Genomic DNA, 18,719 nt, shown 5'->3' with positions numbered 1-18,719 from the left:
TACAAGAATCTTATGTTGATTTCTGATAGAAATAGAGTAAAGATTGATTTTTCCTGTTAATCTTTCCAAACTGGACAGAAAAGAACAATAATTTTGTGTTTTTGTTGCTGTTTAAACAGTCATCACCAGCTGAAAAGTACCAATGATTCGACCATGAAAGACTTCCTTTTGCCCTCTCTGCATCTCTTTCTGTGTCTCAGCAGCAGCAGCAGCACGAGCGTTATAGTTCAGTGCCTCTCAGACTGCTCTGACATGTTGATGTTTTGATAAATAATTGACTCCCCCAACTCTCTGTGGTACCACGGATATTATGGCAGTCTCAGCGCTGTACTGTCATGGCACCCTTCGCACAGAGAGCGATAAAAGACAAACTGAAATTGCCCTGAAATAGGAAAACATGTACACACCACAATACACATCATCATACACTTGGCATGTGTTGCCCCACTGGAGTCCAGGCTTGATAGAAATATTGTTGTAATATCCTTTTTACTCCATGTCTATCTTTCTGTCTGTGCTGTGTAGGAATCCCTATGGAGGAAGATGAAGATGAGCAAGACACATCTATTAAAGGTCGTCTTCTAACTCTGGTGAACAAAATTAAAGGACAAGCTCATAAAATAGAGGAGCCCACAAAGAAGGAGCAAGCAGCACCATGTAAGGAAATCCCCATTTTTATTTGATTGCTTCTCAATATTAGCATTGATGTTGTGTTCCTACTGTTTTTCTGTGTTGCTGGTGTGTATTTAAACGCAACCCTCTACGTACTACCAAAACCTCAAAAAAGTGGGCTTGAACTTTTCCTTTAACAGCACAACCCTTTCAATCTCACTCACCATTCAATTACTCCCCACCGCACCCCGCTTCTTTATGGCCTTTATTCCTCTCTGTCTTGCTGGCTGAGAGGAAGTTGAAAACCAAAAAAAACATGGACTCCAGTATCGCAGCCCCGGCACCGCCAGTCCGGCCTCCATTTGTCTGCTGACGCACTGACAGTGATTTCTTTTTTCCATTTCTATTCAATTTCATTATGCTAATATGGAGCCAGAGGCAGGCATGGCCCCAGAGTGAAGAGCATCGTCGGGGGGGAGGGGGGGGGGGAGTGGAGGGAAAAAAATGTAAGCCGTAAACCAGACCCTTCACATTAGTTAGACCGGTAGACACATCAATACCAATATTTACAGTGCTCAGAAACTACGAACCTAACTAGGCAACTTGACCACCAATCAAGTTGTCAATTGTAAATAATTACTTAACTGGTGATAAATACAGTCCAACTCGCTGCTTCTGGCCCCATCACAAAGCATAGCATGGTGCTGCACAGCTGTCATTGCTGCTTTCCACGAGACTTTGTTATTTTCCTGCCAACGTTGTTTCAAAAGCGAACGTTCTTCCTCCATTCCAGCACAAAGTCCTTGCACCACTACCCAACAACACCAGGTGCAAAATGTTGCAGTGTTTTTCTTTATTCAGAAAATAAAATTTGCCTTCATAGAGGGATTCTCAAGACTTTTACACTGTCTGATACACGTGGGACCACACAGCAGCTCACACCTGCAAAAGGTCCCAAATACAACATTTCTACATGAAATATTATTATTGCCAGCATCAAATCTGCTTTACCTCGGTGAGCTACAGGTAGGCTAAAGCGTGCCACATTTACACACGGGGCACATGGTTTGTCTAAATCTCCGTCAGGATTAAGATTAGAGATGCTACCGTCGGTGGTTGCAACCTTTTCATGTGTGACGTAACATCCCTGCATTTGGAAAACACGCTGATATTTCAACCCAAAGTCTGAACGTGCAGCACATCAAGCTGGGGGTGCGTCTGGCACTTAAAGGGAGCGGGAGATGAGGCTGATTGGTCACATCCGTGTCACACCCAAAGCACACCTTATAACTAATTTGAATTGATTGAACACACCTGTAGGTCCTGGTGCCATGCACTGTAGATCTTGCACATTAGATCACTTCAATTGGGTCCATAGTGATATTTGAAGCAGGTGTTCATATTTGGGTATTTTCCCGTTTTGCCTCGGTGTATGACGGCAGTTTGTCTTTTATATTCCTTCATTCTGACGACAAAACGAGACATCTGAGTCTGGCTTTTATCGACAAGAGAAGTACTTAGGAATGTGAAATTGGATGTGTTATTACATCGGAAAAAACGTATTTGAAATATTGCCATCTTCATATCATCCCTTTCTATTCTTGAAAGTAATGGTTGCAACAAGAAGGGCCAAAATTGCAGCATGGGTAAATTGGGGGTGAAGTATTTGTTGCTGCTGCAGATTCTGAAAGACAATCTCTACTCTGGGATTTGGTTTGACCCTGAGCACAGAAGACCGCTTCAGTGCTCGCCGAGGAGCAAAGCAAGATGGAAATAGAGGAGTGTGTATTTCTTCTTAAAAGATTGCTTTGGGTGGCAGTGGTGGTCCCTTCGGGATGTTGTGTAGGGGCTGATTGATAAGAGGACTGACTGTGGTGCAGATCAGAAGCGTCACTTCACTCCTGCGACAGCTGGAGGTGACAAAGTGAAAGAAGGGAGTGGAACAATAGAGGGAGAGTGACTCTCTGCAGGCTAGTTCTCTCCTCTGGTGAAGATGGTTTATATTTGTGTGTGTGTGTGTGTGTATATTGGTGTGTGTATATATATATGTGTGTGTGTGTGTATATATGTTTATATGTGTATATTTGAAAGCAAGTGTTAGCTCTTGGTTTGGATAGTTTCACTGTGCCAATATGATTAATCTTTAACAAGCTTATAAAGAGGCTGCAGCCGTGCTAGCGGCTCTGCGAACAGTTTCAGATAAATGCCTCCCGTCATTAGTTGTGCAAATTAAAGGTTTCATTTAGATCGGATTAGATGTGAGGAAAATGTACGGCCAGTAGAATTGTCAACTGAGATATAAGACTTGAAAACAGAATACCACGATGGATCAGCCAAAAAGTCAAATGGAAAAAATGGCAGAGATTTTTTTTTTTCACAAGAGCTGCCTCTTTTTACCATGTGACAAAAAAGTGAATATCTCTGAACCCTTTGATCAATAATTTACTGATTCATAGCAACCTATCTAGTCACCGACACATTTCCTCAAAACCATGAGCGGCAGCCTGCTGAGGGATCGCCAAAGCCTTTAGAATTCATCACTTGGACTCCATAAAAATCAGGACCACATTTTGAGGCAACACTTTCTGTTCATTCTCAAGAAATACGTGACAATGTGAGAATGTAATGGTGTCTATCCAGTGGTTGGAATTTTTAGTTGCCCCCCCCCCCCCCAAAAAAAAGACTTAATTGTGTTTTTTGTTCATTTTTGCTTTGTTTTAATTTCAGTCGTCATGTGGTAGTTTGATTGGTGTATATTTTGTAAATCAAAGCGGTCTTACATAAGAAGAAGAGAATGAAGAAGACATAATTTATTCCACTAGACCCTGAGGGTACAAGGGCTGCTCTATTTTTCATCGAAATTAACTAAAAGGAGCACGCAAGTAGGTTTCCTCCTCTGATGAATGGAAGGACTCAATGATCATACACGTTGACTTGCCTCGAAGAAATATTTTTGTGAGCGCAAGAAGTGGGAATGTTTGGGATCACACATACCAGAACAACTTCTGGCATCCATGAGGGTTGCACTGATTTATCTGTTGGGATGCAGTGAGTGGAAAATGCTTGAGGAGTGTATTCAAGAGTGAGACAGACAGAGCAGGAGAGAGGGTGTGTGTGTGTGTGTGACGGTGTGACAGAATGAGAGTCAGGTGTTGTGAAGCATCTCGGCCCAGAGGGAGAAATGCTTCTTCTCATTTTGGAGCAAGCTGCCCTTTCTCTGACACCCACACAATTCTCAGGTCGGTTACCGCTGACTGTGACATTCCGCTGGCTCCGCGACCGTCACACACAACACACACACTTACAATGATTGACAGCCTGCTGTCAGATACTATTTGATTCAATCAACCAAACACACACACACACAGCGGCCATAAAAACACAATCGCCTAATTGTGATACTTTCAAGCAGATCAGTCGTGTTTAAATGGCTTCACCTCTTATGACTCTGAAGTGTTTCACTGATTTTGCTCTCTTCGTGTACTTACACACACACACACACACACACACACACACACACACACATACACACACACACCTTTTTTATAAAACACATGCATTTGGTCCAAAATATATAACCATAGAAGAGGAATATTGTACTGTACAGAACTATTATCAATCTTCCACTTGGCCTCCCTTATTCTGTATATAATAGGGCTTCCTTTCCGCTCCGTTGAAAATGTGCCTCTTCCTGAATGAGCACTGAGTGTGTGTTTTTCTTCTCAGCAGCACAGAGGAAAAAACTCTGACGCTGCTCAGCTGATTTCCTCTTCTTTAGAAGCAGAAGCTCGTAGGGGTGGATGATACTCGCGTGCGGTTATTTTAGCTCAACTGAAACCACGTGGAAGACTGTGATGGGACTGTCTGTCTCTCTTTGCTCAAGCTTTTATTTGCATCACTGACTTGTTTTTTTGGAGTGCAGCCTTTTTTTTTTCTTCTTTTTTTGTAGAGCAGGATGACTTGTGTAGTGCCCAGTCAAGTGGAGACATTCTCTTTGGGTGGGTGTGCATGTGTGTGTGCATGTGTAAGTGTGTGTGTGTGTGTGTGTGTGTGTGTGTGTATGTGTGTGTGTGTCTTGATGTGATTTCAGTTCATTGAGGTAAGGGTACTGTGTTTAAAAAATACTTTTCTTTTGCGAGAAAAGAGGTTAATGTATTCACTAACCATTTAATACCAACCAAATTTTCATTGCAGCCAATCTGAAGGAGTTAATCTCCCAGACCATGGTCAGCTGGGCCCAGGAGTGTCACATCCAGGACCCAGAACTGGTCCGTAAGATGTTCAGCCTACTGCGGAGGCAGTATGACAGCATTGGAGAGCTGCTGCGGGCCATGAGGAAGACTTACACGATCAGCGCCGCCTCGGTCCAGGACACCATCAACCTCCTCGCCTCTCTTGGTCAGATCAGATCTCTGCTCTCTGTTCGTATGGGAAAGGAGGAGGAGAAGCTCATGATTGATGGACTGGGGTAGGTGTTGAATCTTTGGATCAACTTTCACCTCAAATGTAATTCATTCATATTTTTCTGAGCTCGATAGCCTAGTTTTCTTCATTGTAAAAGTGTTTTAGTATTGGTGCGCATCAACTCGTGTCATGTCTGATTCTGCGTTGTCCTACCCAGTGACATCATGAACAACAAGGTCTTCTACCAGCACCCCAACCTCATGAGAATACTGGGCATGCACGAAACTGTCATGGAGGTCATGGTCAATGTCCTTGGAGGGGACAAATCACAGGTTTAACATCTTCTACCTTCATATTCATCTCTGCTTTCATAGGCGATTAACAATGTCTTTACAATAGATATAATAACCCCTGAATAAAGCTGTTTGGGGACAATTTTTTAGCAATGTCTTGTTGTAAAGATGGTCTCCACTGTTAATACATATACGTGGCTTTCACACACACCTGGACTTTCCTGCATTTGTCTTGCATTAAATTAAATACAACCAGGACACAGCTGTTGAATCATGCTAGCTTGTGTGTGCTTCCACACAGGAGATCGCCTTCCCCAAGATGGTGGCCAGCTGCTGTCGTTTCCTGTGCTACTTCTGCCGGATCAGTCGGCAGAACCAGAAAGCCATGTTTGACCACCTCAGTTACCTGCTGGAGAACAGTAGCGTGGGCCTTGGTGGGTACTGCCCTGCCCTCCTCTCTGTGTGCCAGTTTAGCCTCTCCTCTTTCTAGCTGTTCACAGAGCAGGCTGATGATGCTGGAATACTCCATTGCTCCATCCGGAATTAACAGACTGGATAAGAGTCTTTCCAGACCCCGCATCACTTTTTGAAATTTCTGATTCACAGGCTGAAGCGCTGCAACTCTGAGCTCCTGTATATTAGCCCGACAAGTGTGTGTGTGTGCGCGCGTGGCATGCTGGGAATCTTACAGCAAAGACAGCAACTTATCTACTATTCTTTTAGAAGATGGTGATGTCTCAGTGAGCACCCTGCTGGGGGGAGAGATATGATTGAAAATTAAATCATTACTTTCAATAATTGAAACTGTTAAAAAAAAATCATGCAAGATCTCAGTGAAAGATTACAGGAACTGTATGCATGTGTAGTGCTGCACAAAGCAATCCTCAAAAAACATGTTGGCCAATTAATTGCTGATGAGATTTCCAGTGAAAACACTACCCCCTGCTGTTTGCTGCAGGTCATATTCAACAGACTCAAGAACAAAACACTGAAGTTTCTGGCAAAACTTTTGAGAAGTGTGGCCCCAGACACAAGTTAATTCTTTAGGAAAAAAACTAAGACACATCAGAACAAGATTTTGATGTGTGTGTGTGTGTGTGTGTGTGTGTGTGTATGTGTGTGATTTTTTTATTGTAGCTTCACCTGCAATGAGAGGTTCCACTCCTCTAGATGTGGCTGCTTCCTCAGTCATGGACAACAATGGTCTGGCTCTGGCACTGGAAGAACCTGACTTGGACAAGGTGGGACTTGGTCCTTGTGGTATCTTTTGTTAAATTACTATATTTTATACATGCTTGATTTAAGTGAATTTGGACATCTAACTATTCCTGCATAAGCACTGCCTGGGCGACAGTATAACTGAAGTTCTATCTGTAGGTGGTCACCTACCTTGCAGGCTGTGGTCTCCAGAGTTGTCCCATGCTGCTGGCTAAAGGTTACCCAGACATCGGATGGAACCCCATTGAAGGAGAGCGCTACCTCTCCTTCCTCCGGTTTGCAGTCTTTGTTAATGGTATGATTCTGTCCTCCTGAATAGTTCCTCTGTATAAACATGCGGAAACATTTTTCAGATTCTTGGAAAATCAGAAACCCAAACTCGAAGTTTTATTTCTGTTCTAGGTGAGAGTGTGGAGGAGAACTCTAGCGTTGTGGTCAAGCTACTCATTCGTCGTCCTGAATGTTTTGGACCTGCCCTGAGGGGTGAGGGTGGGAACGGCCTACTGGCTGCCATGAAGGAAGCCATCAAGATCTCTGAGACGCCTGCTTTGGATCTGCCAGGCTCCGTCCAGGGAGTTAGCTCTGACGTGTAAGTCATAAAGATCAAGTAAAGCTTATCAAATCAATGCTGAGGACTTATCCTTTACATAAGCTGCTCATCCCTTCTCCCTGATAGAATAACTACCCCTTCTATATTTGCCCTTTAGGGATTTTCTTCTGTTTCAGTTCATTCCCAACTTTTTGATATTTCTGCTGTTAGGTCTGCTGATGGTGACGATGAGGAGGAGGTTGTTCACATGGGCAATGCCATCATGTCTTTCTACTCTGCCCTCATCGACCTGCTGGGACGGTGTGCCCCAGAGATGCATGTACGTATGCTGGGGGGGAAAAAAAAACAACAACAAAACTTGTAGTTTTTGTTGTCTAAGCTTTTAATTGTAATTCTGACTTTTCCTTCTTCAGCTTATCAACAAGGGGAAAGGTGAAGCTTTACGCATCCGTGCCATTTTGCGCTCTCTGGTGCCGACTGAGGACCTCGTGGGAATTATCAGCATACCGCTCAAAATGCCCATCATCAACAAAGGTACCAAGTTCACCTTCAGACATTCATCAGAGGACACGCTCTGTTCATTTACATATCACACCAGGATGTCTCGCTCACCACCAAGTATAATGGTTACAAAACTCTGCACATTTAGAGCAAGGCAGAAGCTTATTGATCTCATTTCACCGCTCATGCCTTTTTAATCAGCACAACGCTTTACTGCACACTCCCATAGCTCTGAGTAAGCCAGATCATTTCTGTACTGAGCTGTCTTGCTCTATTGATTGATCTGCATAAGCATGGCAAGACCCGTCTCTTGAATTTGCTGCTGTGAGCACTGACACACACGCTCTGTCTGCAGGCCAAGACTAAAGACAACGATCTGTGGCTCCAGCACCAGAAAACTCTTCCCCCACATTCTGTCCAATGAATACACATTACAACCCTAATCAGACAAGACTTGCCATTATCTGCTGCGGGACAGAATTCTGTAATAAACACATCGCATCTTCCTTTCTTTGTCTCAATCTCTCTCAGATGGTTCAGTGACAGAACCAGACATGTCAGCCAGCTTCTGTCCAGACCACAAGGCCCCCATGGTGCTGTTTCTTGACAGGGTCTATGGTATTGAGGATCAGAGCTTCCTGCTCCACCTTCTTGAAGTCGGCTTCCTGTCTGACCTGAGGGCAGCCACCTCTCTAGACACGGTGGGTTGCAACAAGGCAGAATAAGCAACCTCTTTAACATAAAATATAGTTTTTAGGTTCTGCTAGTAATTAACGTAATTAGTTGTGTTCATTTACATGTTTGTGACTTTTAAGCAGACAAATAAAATGTTAAACTAAAAGCTGACCGAAGTTTACTGATTTTTGCATTCTTTAAGCTAAACTGAAACAAAGGCTGTGAGGAGTCGGCTGTTCACAGTCTGTGCTGAGTTCAATGCCACAATTAGTTTGAGTCCATGTCCAAATAGCAAGGAGCGTAGTTGCTAAAAACTGTAATATCTTTGACTGTACTTGTAGTCCGGCAGTGCCTTTGGCCTCTGTCTGCTTCAGTAACCAGTGTTAATGTGCCAGCAGCTAGGAACATCACTCAAACCACAGCTATCGTGTCTGACATCTGGTAAAACACAGCGCCGTCACACTGACAAACACTCGATGCTAATTTAATCTAGGCAGCAGGTGTGACGATCTGATATCTGTTTGTGGTTGTGTTTCTTCTTGTGTTAGCTTAGAACGCTTAAGTGCTTGACCTTACAAGACTATTGTTTGTTCTTCACTCAGAAGTTACAGGGAGTTACACTTGGTTTATGATGTCTAGTGTTTCTCATCTGGTGGGATACTTCAGATTTAATGCTAATGTGGTTGATGCTCGGGCATGACATTTGGAGCTAGCTTACACAATTTACAACAAATACAGCATTTATTCTATCTAAATCTATGCTGATTTGGTCATGATATAAGATTAATCTATTATGCTGGCGGAATATATGTCCTCATGAGGTAGTATGAGCCCGTATTTGACTGAAAATGGGGTATGTCAACAAAATCTTGGTGTTAGTCAGAAAGCTCCGGTAGACACTGAGATGTTGCTAAAGAGAAGCTCAGATTACACAGCAACATCAGCCACAACACACATGACATGGGTGTTACCCTCTCTCTCTCTCTCTCGACAGGAGGGTCTGTGTACCACTGAGACAGCACTGGCCATGAACCGCTACATCGGCTCAGCCATGCTTCCCCTCCTCACCCGATGTGCCCCCCTCTTCGCTGGAACCGAACACTATGCCACGCTCATCGACTCCACTCTGCACACCATCTACCGTCTCTCCAAGGGTCGTTCTCTCACCAAAGCCCAGAGAGATGCCATCGAGGAGTGTCTGCTGTCTGTCTGCAAGTGAGAAGCACATAAAACATATCATTTATCTCAGCTTACAGGAAAAGAGATCAAGTGTACGTTTTATCTGCTTTCTAAAGAATTCTGCTCCTGCTGAAAGCCTTCTAAATATCCTCCTAAGTCAGTGTGACAGAAATGCTCAGTCAGAAGATGGCATGGTTAAATGCAGCCCAGGGCAGCGCTCTTATCTCTCTGCCACCGTATTCTGCAGGCATCTTCGTCCCTCTATGCTGCAGCAGCTGCTGCGCCGCCTCGTCTTTGATGTGCCCTTGCTGACTGATTACTGCAAGATGCCTCTCAGGGTGGGCAACACTTTCCTCACTTTTTTTACCCTTACTTTTTTAAAAGTCATTTCCAGTCTCTAGAGTCTATGCCATTTTCCCTGCATGCATGCCTCTGGCTGCTCATTTTTTCCTGCCTCATTATAGGTCCTTTCCTTAGTGGCATATAAATCAAAACTTCTGTTAAATCAGACTCACTTGTCCAGGTTGTCAGCTTCTCAGGAAGGTACCAAGGGTTACTCTGGTCATCACCTTAGAATAATATTACAGGTGTTCCCTCTCACACTGACATGTAGACAGTTCTAACAGGCTCGTGGTGTAGAGGAAGTGAGCAGCTAGTGGAGGGAACACAAGGGGATGAAGTATTGGACTGTGTGATTACAGGCTTGTTGGCTTCACTGTTCCACTCCATCTGTCTGGCTACAGGGGGAAACAGAGGAAGTTTAATAGAATGTGACTGGCCTTTGAAATAGTTGACACACATTACTGTACACATGTCATTGTGATGAAACATGCATGGCCTGCAGCAGTGTGTTGTTATTTGTTCACCTGAGATTGACTTAACAATCCTGTTAACCAAATTTTGTGCTTTCAAGCTTCATGTGTCTTCACCTTCGATCTCTGTGCTCCAGCTGCTAACCAACCACTATGAGCAGAACTGGAAGTACTACTGCCTCCCGTCGGGCTGGGGCAGCTACGGCACGGCATCAGAGGATGAACTCCTGCTCACCAAGAAAATCTTCTGGGGCGTGTTTGATTCTCTGTCCCAGAGGGTGAGGAATCTGTTTCCAATCTTGAGACATCAGCTGATGTCAACACATCATTGACATGCAAACAGAATCTTAAGAACTCAACAGCTTCACTATTGAGACGTTTACATTTGTTTTGCAAAAATGTCAGTGTTTTGAGTGCAGCAGCATGTGAGCATAATACCACCTGAGAACAGAAATTCTCCACTCAAATAATGTGTATATATGTGAGGGATATCTTGGTGCATATAACCTGAGGTCTATCTGTGATGCAGATGGCTGGACTCAGCATATTGCTCTAAATGTACACCCATAAAAGAAGGAGGCTGTGCAGAGGGCCGGCGTGAAGACATCAATATCTGGACAGCTATCATTGATCCAAAGCCTCTAGCGTTGCTGGTTCTTCAGCTCTTAGAATAATTCTTCATTAAAGTCTCCTCTGCTGGCTCCTGCTCCGTTCCTTTAATTGCAGTAGCAGTTACAGCTTTATCTTAATTCCGTCTTAAACGTACAAATAAACATGCCACTTGAGTTCGTCATATGAATTTGCAGAATTCCAAGGGTACACTTTAAATTTTGCATTTAGCTTCTTTCTCCTTCCGTGCAGAAATACGAGCCAGAGCTGTTCAAGATGGCGATGCCTTGCCTGAGTGCCATCGCTGGAGCTTTGCCACCTGACTATGTGGATGCCTCCATTAGCACCACTGTGGAGAAGCCTGTTTCTGTAGATGCTCAGGGCAACTTTGACCCCAGACCCATCAATACTGCAAAGTAAGCCATATTGGAGCTGCATGAGAACTGCACCGCCAAGTTGACCATCAACATGCATGCGTGTAAATCCACTAATTAATCATGACATATGTTTTCCAGCATTGCTCTTCCAGAGAAACTGGAGCACTTTACTAACAAATATGCGGAGCATTCGCATGAGAAATGGTCAGCAGAAAAGGTAAGGTCAAACACCTGTAAATAGGTGGAAAAGTGAGCAGTATTAGATGTGAAATAAGTGATAAGGAGAGGGTACTCCTTAAAGAAACTCTGCACATATGATCATCAAACAGAAAATATTCATTCAGATCAATATACTGATGTTTTTCCAGTACCACAGCATAGTTCCCCTTGGTGATGCCTGGGTTTTATTACTCTGGGCACGTTGACAATAATTGCACTTTCGTCTGTGTAAAGGGTCTGTGCTCTCTTTTGTGCCAACTGCTGAGGATGTATTGTTGCATCTGTCAAAACGTAACAACAGCTGAGTGCAGCAAGAACTGAAGCGCCATTATGTGTAACATGTACATAATGTCATTGCCAGGCATTCGAATGATGAATGATGGCCTCAGGGGACAATGAAGATTGCTTTCACCCTTGCTCATCCGCTATGTTTGTCCTTCAGGTGCTGCTAGGGTGGAAATATGGAGACTGTGTGGATGAGAAGGCCAAGACTCACCCTCAGCTCAGGACCTACAAAGCCCTGACCGAGAAGGTACAGACCAACTTAGAGGATGATGAACGCGTGTTGGCGAGATCACATGACGGTAATTTTTTTCACCCTCTCTTTTCCTGCACTTCAGGAGAAAGAGATTTACAGATGGCCAATTAGGGAGTCCCTGAAGAGTATTCTGGCAATGGGCTGGAGCATCGACAGGGCCAAAGATGGAGAGAGTATGTCTCAACATCGGGAGACTGAAAAAACACGAAAGGTCTCTCAGACCTCTCAGGTACAGTACAAAGAAGAAGAGATAAATATTTTTTTACTTAGAACACAATTGTTTGAGTTTGAACACTGAGTGCTTCACTGCTGTTGCACCAAGACAGATGAATACGCTGCAAAAGACTCAAGTACTCCTGTACCTGCATCTCATGTTAAATTGATCTGCATCCCTGAACAGGCAAACGGTTTCAATCCAAGTCCAATAGATACAAGCAATGTGGTTCTATCCAGAGAGTTGCAAGTGAGTGACTCCATATTTGTATTGTCTTTTATCATGCAAATACTTTTTTTGAATACAATATGGAAATAACTGCTGAGATCTACTGTTTATCTTTTGTGTCTGTGGTTCAAGGGGATGGTGGATCTGGTGGCTGAAAACAACCATAACATCTGGGCAAAGAAGAAAAAGAGTGACCTTGGGAGCAGAGGTGAATTGGTTAAGACGTGCACCTGACAAACAGTTTACACATAGAAGCAAAAGCAAGAGGCTGAGTTTGTTTAAGCGTAGCTGGATGCAAGGTGTCTTCGTTCGCTCAACTGGGAGGTGCTTCCAGGTCACCATGTTCCTGTCACTCAGTAGACATCTGTGGCTGATCACAATTTATTGTGCTTTCAGGAGGAGGCACACACCCTCTGTTGGTGCCCTATGACACACTGACAGCAAAGGAGAAGGCCCGCGATCGGGAGAAGGCCCAGGACCTCTTTCGCTTCCTGCAAATCAACGGCTATAGCATCACAAGGTAAACACATGTAGGACTTTGTGATACAGTTGTTGACGCCAATAAAGTTTTAGCAGAACATCACGTAGTGTTACATTCTTATTTTGTTGCAGAGGTCTGAAGGACTTGGAGCATGATTCCTCTTCCATGGAGAAAAGGTTTGCTTATAAGTTTCTGAAGAAGCTGCTCAAGTATGTCGACTCAGCCCAGGAGTTCATCGCTCACTTGGGTATGATAATCTCACACAGGATGTGACTATGAGACATGAGTCAAGGTCATGCTACTGTATTTCATATAAAATATTCATTTTTCTGTCCCCCATCCAGAGGCCATGGCTGCCAGTGGCAAAACAGACAGGTCACCTCACGAACAAGAGATCAAGTTCTTTGCCAAAGTAAGAACAACATATAGTGTGAGTAAAACTCTTTTAAATGTAATTTCCAACAAACTGATTTCATTTGTATTCATTGCTGTGCTCCTTTAGGTTCTTCTCCCTCTCATCGACCAATACTTCAAGAATCACTCGCTCTACTTCCTCTCCTCACCCAATAAGAACCTGAGCAGCAGCGGTTACGCCTCCAACAAGGAGAAGGAAATGGTCACCAGGTCACAATCGCAGCATTTACCCATTCACAGCATCATAGCGTGACAGTGGAAACCGCTTGTGATCGTGTCTGTCTGGGACAGATTGATTTGTATTAACAGTTTTTTTTTCTCATCCTGATTAATGTTTTATTGACATTTGATTATTCATAACATCAGTATAACCACCGCTACTGATGTCTTTCAGATAAACAGCTTCAGGATGTAACCCTGACCCTCTCCTCCTGTGAGAGACCCAGGATGATAATACACCTTCGTATATTATTTATAAACTATATTTGCATAGAAATATTTCCATCCCTCCCATTTTGACCACTGTGATGGAGGTGATCCGTCGAGCTGGGATCAACATAAGCTGTTTCCGCTGTAATTCTTCACTTCATCTCTTATTTCTAATCTTCCTTCAAGTGGTAACTCATTGTAACTCTCTTACTTCCTTCCCTTTTCTAACCTGTACACCTCCAGCCTGTTTTGTAAACTGGCAGCTCTTGTCAGACATAGGATTTCACTCTTTGGTAAGCTGATTAGTGTGTGTGTGTGTGTGTGTGTGTGTGTGTGTGTGTGTGTGTGTGTGTGTGTGTGTGTGTGTGAGAGAGAGAGAGAGAGAATGAATGATTGTCGTTTCAGCACTACATGTCTGTCTTTTCTACTTATGATTTGTAGTGTCTTCTTTGAAAGGAATACATCGCACATTCCTAAAAATGTAAACATAAAAAACTTTTGAAACTAAGAATATTGAGAATATATATTTTGCAACTACATATTTTCAATTTTTCTTCTGTTTTTGCTTCTTACATAATTGTATGTGTAATCATTATATATGTCTAACAAATGCTATACTCTTTATGGAAGGTAACTTTTATTTATATTTAGTGAAAATTTGAAAAGTTACCAAAAAGGTAATCAGCATTTGTCTTTGAGCAGGATAACTCAAAGTGTTTTGAATAGATTTCAATGACATTTGGTGGGATGATAGAACTTAGGTTGAGGAACAGTTATTAGATGTTGGATTTTTGATCTGGAACCTGGATCTGACTACATAGTATTGCCTTGGCGGAGGTGTGAGCTCCCCGAGTGCCCCCTAGTTCTAGTAATTCTTTTCTCTGTGGCCTCTGAATGGTGAAATTCATTCTCATCGCAAGACCTTCACCACATCTAACCAAGCCTAAACATAGTTGATGGGAAGCTGCTACATTACATTGCTATGAGCTCATTGCTGCCGTCAGAGGCTCAGTCTAGGTCCTTGCGCTTTGTTGGACTGTGGACAGTCACATGACAGTGATTGTTTTTGCACGTGTGGTGTCTTGTAGGGAGTGACTCCACCACCATGGTGAGCTGTCTGCATATCCTGGCGCATACTCTGGATACCAGGTGGGTACAAATAAAAACTGGCAGGGGCACTGGCCACAGTGTTCTTGCTGTATATTGGAACGGTTCAGGTAGTTTGTCGTCCCTCTCAATCGTTTTCTCCTCAAAAATTGGGATGAGCCCTAATACTCAAATTAAGTCACAACAGTTATCACTTCTATTGTGAGGCTGTGACTACACATCTCGACGGTGCAGCACCATCACTTGAATCATTCTTGTTGTAAAAATGCTCTTTTCAAATGTTATTAATCGAGTGTCTCATGGGAGGCACTGGCATTAACAAAGAGCATCCTGTGGCATTTAAATAAGCAAATAGATTTCACGCAGCACATGATGCCCAAGGCTTCGAATGTTCTTCAGAGACAATGTCCTGTTTGTTAATGCAGCTCACACATACATAATGAAGCTAAATCAGCAAGTGTTTGTAAAGACTGTGTTTCATTTCTCCTTCCTGTTGGGACACATCAAAGCTTAACAGTGAGTTATTCGTCTAGTCATGTTATAAAGTAGAGACTCTGGAGAGACTAATCATATTGATGCTTTCCATACAGTATTTCTATGCTCCAACATCAGCAAAGTCACCTTGGATTTAAATATACATCCACTTCAATAGAAAAATCACTCATGTTTCAGCGTGGAGGCAGTCAGATTGATGCACATATTTTATGGCTGAACCTTTCAGACTGTGAAAATGAAGTCATTGTATAGGTGAGCGTGTCTTGTTGTGGCTAAACCGTGCTGTTCTCTGCATACAAGGGGTCTCCAGAGGTTTTTTTACTGCCCTGCCCTTGCGTAAGATACTTCTTTCCAATTGTATATCACACTCTCTTTCACTCCAACAGGACGGTGATGAAGTCAGGCTCAGAGTTAGTGAGGGTGGGGCTGAGGACTTTCTTTGAGAATGCTGCAGAGGACCTGGAGAAGACTTTTGAGAACTTAAAGCTGGGGAAGTTCACTCACTCGCGCTCGCAGATGAAAGGGGTGTCGCAGAATATCAACTACACCACAGTTGCGCTGCTCCCCATCCTAACTGCTCTGTTTGAACACATCACTCAGCACCACTTCGGCGTCGACCTGCTTTGTGAGTCCTGACGGCACAGACCTGATCAAACATGTTCGACTGGCTGCTACAAAACTGGAGTCTGTGCCGAGTCAATTATAGAGCACTGACATGCCTCTTATGTCCTGACATCACGATCGTAGTGTCACTAAATGACCCTCATATATAAACATCATGTTTTTCACTGACAAATACGATGAGGCATGTGATTTTGACTCTCTTGATATAACGGTGTTAAAGCAATACTTTACCCAAAAAGTGTGATTTGCCTTTCAAGTACACACAAATTGCTCACAAATATTTCTCCCCTGCAGCATCACTTCTTTATAACTCCAGAATGCAGAAGGAGCCAGCCGTGTTTGTTTAGCTTGACGCTAATGAGGCTGACAACTAAAAACAACAGCAAAACTTTTCAAAAACATCATTTTACAAATTCACAGGAGCAGCTTCTGCTCCAGTGCTCGTATGCTATATCCAGCCGCATGCTCAGACATCCACAAACACTTTGATTTGAGCTTAAATCAGACAAATTATAAAATGTATGATAATTTCAATTCAGCTGAAATCAAAGTTAATCGATTAGTGAGAATTTGATTAGATATAGAAGATGATACGTTTGTGGACTGTTTTGCTGTTGTGAACTGTCAGTCTCATTAGCTTCAAGCTAATGTACATGGCAGGCTCTTTTTGAATTCTGGACTCACAAAGAAGCGATGTAGTGGTGGATTAATAAGTCCTTGTGAGCCCAAGACACCCAATCGTTAAGTACAGTTCTTAAAAGGAAAATTGTAATGGTGAGACAGTTCAAGCTTTGATTTCCTTTTCTCTTTATTTTATTTTTCAAAGTGGATGATGTCCAAGTGTCCTGCTACCGCATCCTGACCAGCCTCTATGCGCTGGGCACTGGGAAGAACATCTATGTAGAAAGGTATCTTGGCTTCAGTGGTGCTAAATTTTCGATGCTTCGGGGACCTGCTAGTGTTCCATGCAGATGTCACCCTCTCTCCTCTCTGTTCTGACCCTCAGACAGCTGCCAGCTCTTGGTCAGTGTCTGGCCACCCTGGCTGGGGCCATGCCGGTAGCTTTCCTGGAGCCGCTGCTCAACATGTACAACCCCTGCTCCGTCTTTAACACCAAAAATACCAGAGACCGAGCCAGTAAGTTTTACATAATTGTCAATTGACCATGAACAGACATTACTAAATGACATAATTGCATATTCATCCTCTGTGGTGTCCTCAGTCCTTGGCATACCAGACTGCGTTGAACAGATGTGTCCTGGAATGCCTCGCCTGGACGGCCTGATAAAGGACATCAATGACATGGCCGAGTCTGGAGCACGTTACACAGAGATGCCCCATGTGATCGAGGTGGTCCTGCCCATGCTTTGTAACTATCTGTCCTACTGGTGGGAGAGGGGGCCTGAGAACCAGCCAGCCAGCGGGGGCAGCATCTGCTGCACCACCGTCACCTCTGAACACCTCAGCCTGATCCTGGGCAACATCCTGAAGATCCTCAACAACAACCTGGGCATCGACGAGGCCTCGTGGATGAAGAGGATTGCAGGTGGGCCGATGCAGCTCAATAATACATCAACTCCCTCAGGACCATTTTAGAGTTAGGTCAATCGCACTGTGCAATTAAGAGCACAGTCCAATTTTGGTTTCCTAAATAAACTTTTTTCAATTTTTTTTAACAATTTCAGCTCGTATCAGCAGTAGAAAAGGAAAGAAATCTGTTTGTCTGAATCTGCTCTAAATTGCTCCACAACAAGATTTATATAAAGTGGCTGGATGACTTAAGTTAAGTCTTGTAATAATACTGACTGACAGATAAAATAACCATATATATATTTCAAAGGTAAAAACATGTACTATATAAAGAATACTGTATATTAAATTGAGCAGCTGTAATAAGATGTCGCTGTTTCTGTTCTAAGTGTACGTGCAACCCATCATCAGCAAGGCCCGCGCTGACCTGCTGAAGAGCCACTTTCTGCCGACGCTGGAGAAGCTGAAGAAGAAGACTGTGAAGGTTGTGGCTGAGGAGGAGCTGCTGAAGGCCGACAATAAAGGAGACACCCAGGAGGCCGAGCTTCTCATCCTGGATGAGTTTGCTGTCCTCTGCAGGGACCTTTACGCCTTCTACCCCATGCTCATCCGCTATGTGGACAACAACAGGTGAGCTCGCTGTCTAATGGATGATGGAGTTGTGATGTTGGCAGAGAAGGAAAGAAAGTACAACCTTTCTGTGCTGCAGGTCCAGGTGGCTGAAAGAACCTGATGCAGATTCAAATGAGCTCTTTAAAATGGTTGCTGAGATTTTTATCCTCTGGTGCAAGTCCCACGTAAGTTCTCTGATCACGTTAAAGATTAGATTCAACCGTTGACGGACCGAGCTCATCCAGCACGTTTCTGTCTGCAGAATTTCAAAAGAGAAGAACAGAACTTTGTGGTCCAGAATGAAATCAACAACCTGTCCTTCTTGACTGGAGATAGTAAAACCAAGATGTCGAAGGTGGGTTCAATTTGATTACTTATCTAGGCAGCGGATTAACACCAGCCTGCGTCAGATCATAGTGTTTCTGGTTTATGTTTGATACAGGTCCAAAAATAAGAAGTAGGTCACTATGATGAGCATTTTACATGTTAACATTCTCTGCCATGTTGATATGTACAAATTCTGTACATGTGTTAAAATGCTTTTAACATGTAAAATGCCCAAAATGTCTTTGATGGAAGCTTCCTTGGATCAAAAGGA

General features: G+C 43.4%; 1 protein-coding gene across 9 annotated transcripts in view; it reads left to right on the top strand.

Annotated features, from left to right (window-relative positions):
* Positions 1-18,719, top strand: part of LOC147246705 (ryanodine receptor 3) — a 98,497-nt gene that overhangs the window by 59,746 nt on the left and 20,032 nt on the right. For all 9 annotated transcript variants that reach the window (XM_086183418.1, XM_086183415.1, XM_086183417.1 and 6 more), the window contains 32 exons: positions 526-657; positions 4,807-5,080; positions 5,234-5,348; positions 5,611-5,743; positions 6,447-6,550; positions 6,687-6,822; positions 6,930-7,116; positions 7,288-7,396; positions 7,491-7,611; positions 8,110-8,279; positions 9,248-9,468; positions 9,680-9,770; positions 10,382-10,522; positions 11,106-11,269; positions 11,369-11,447; positions 11,892-11,981; positions 12,070-12,216; positions 12,388-12,450; positions 12,562-12,637; positions 12,826-12,949; positions 13,042-13,157; positions 13,255-13,322; positions 13,413-13,534; positions 13,997-14,046; positions 14,842-14,902; positions 15,742-15,980; positions 16,806-16,887; positions 16,986-17,116; positions 17,202-17,525; positions 17,899-18,139; positions 18,219-18,306; positions 18,384-18,476. In XM_086183418.1, the coding sequence (XP_086039544.1) occupies positions 526-657; positions 4,807-5,080; positions 5,234-5,348; positions 5,611-5,743; positions 6,447-6,550; positions 6,687-6,822; positions 6,930-7,116; positions 7,288-7,396; positions 7,491-7,611; positions 8,110-8,279; positions 9,248-9,468; positions 9,680-9,770; positions 10,382-10,522; positions 11,106-11,269; positions 11,369-11,447; positions 11,892-11,981; positions 12,070-12,216; positions 12,388-12,450; positions 12,562-12,637; positions 12,826-12,949; positions 13,042-13,157; positions 13,255-13,322; positions 13,413-13,534; positions 13,997-14,046; positions 14,842-14,902; positions 15,742-15,980; positions 16,806-16,887; positions 16,986-17,116; positions 17,202-17,525; positions 17,899-18,139; positions 18,219-18,306; positions 18,384-18,476 (4,292 nt within the window). The remainder of the gene's footprint in view (positions 1-525; positions 658-4,806; positions 5,081-5,233; positions 5,349-5,610; positions 5,744-6,446; positions 6,551-6,686; positions 6,823-6,929; positions 7,117-7,287; positions 7,397-7,490; positions 7,612-8,109; positions 8,280-9,247; positions 9,469-9,679; positions 9,771-10,381; positions 10,523-11,105; positions 11,270-11,368; positions 11,448-11,891; positions 11,982-12,069; positions 12,217-12,387; positions 12,451-12,561; positions 12,638-12,825; positions 12,950-13,041; positions 13,158-13,254; positions 13,323-13,412; positions 13,535-13,996; positions 14,047-14,841; positions 14,903-15,741; positions 15,981-16,805; positions 16,888-16,985; positions 17,117-17,201; positions 17,526-17,898; positions 18,140-18,218; positions 18,307-18,383; positions 18,477-18,719) is intronic.

Source organism: Aulostomus chinensis, chromosome 17 (genome assembly GCF_037954235.1).
Source record: "Aulostomus chinensis isolate RoL2024-O1b breed Wild chromosome 17, RoL_Achi_v1.0, whole genome shotgun sequence".
Taxonomy (NCBI): Eukaryota; Metazoa; Chordata; class Actinopteri; order Syngnathiformes; family Aulostomidae; genus Aulostomus; species Aulostomus chinensis.
Note: the sequence above shows the minus strand (reverse complement) of the source record. Positions and strands in the feature narration are given on the sequence as shown.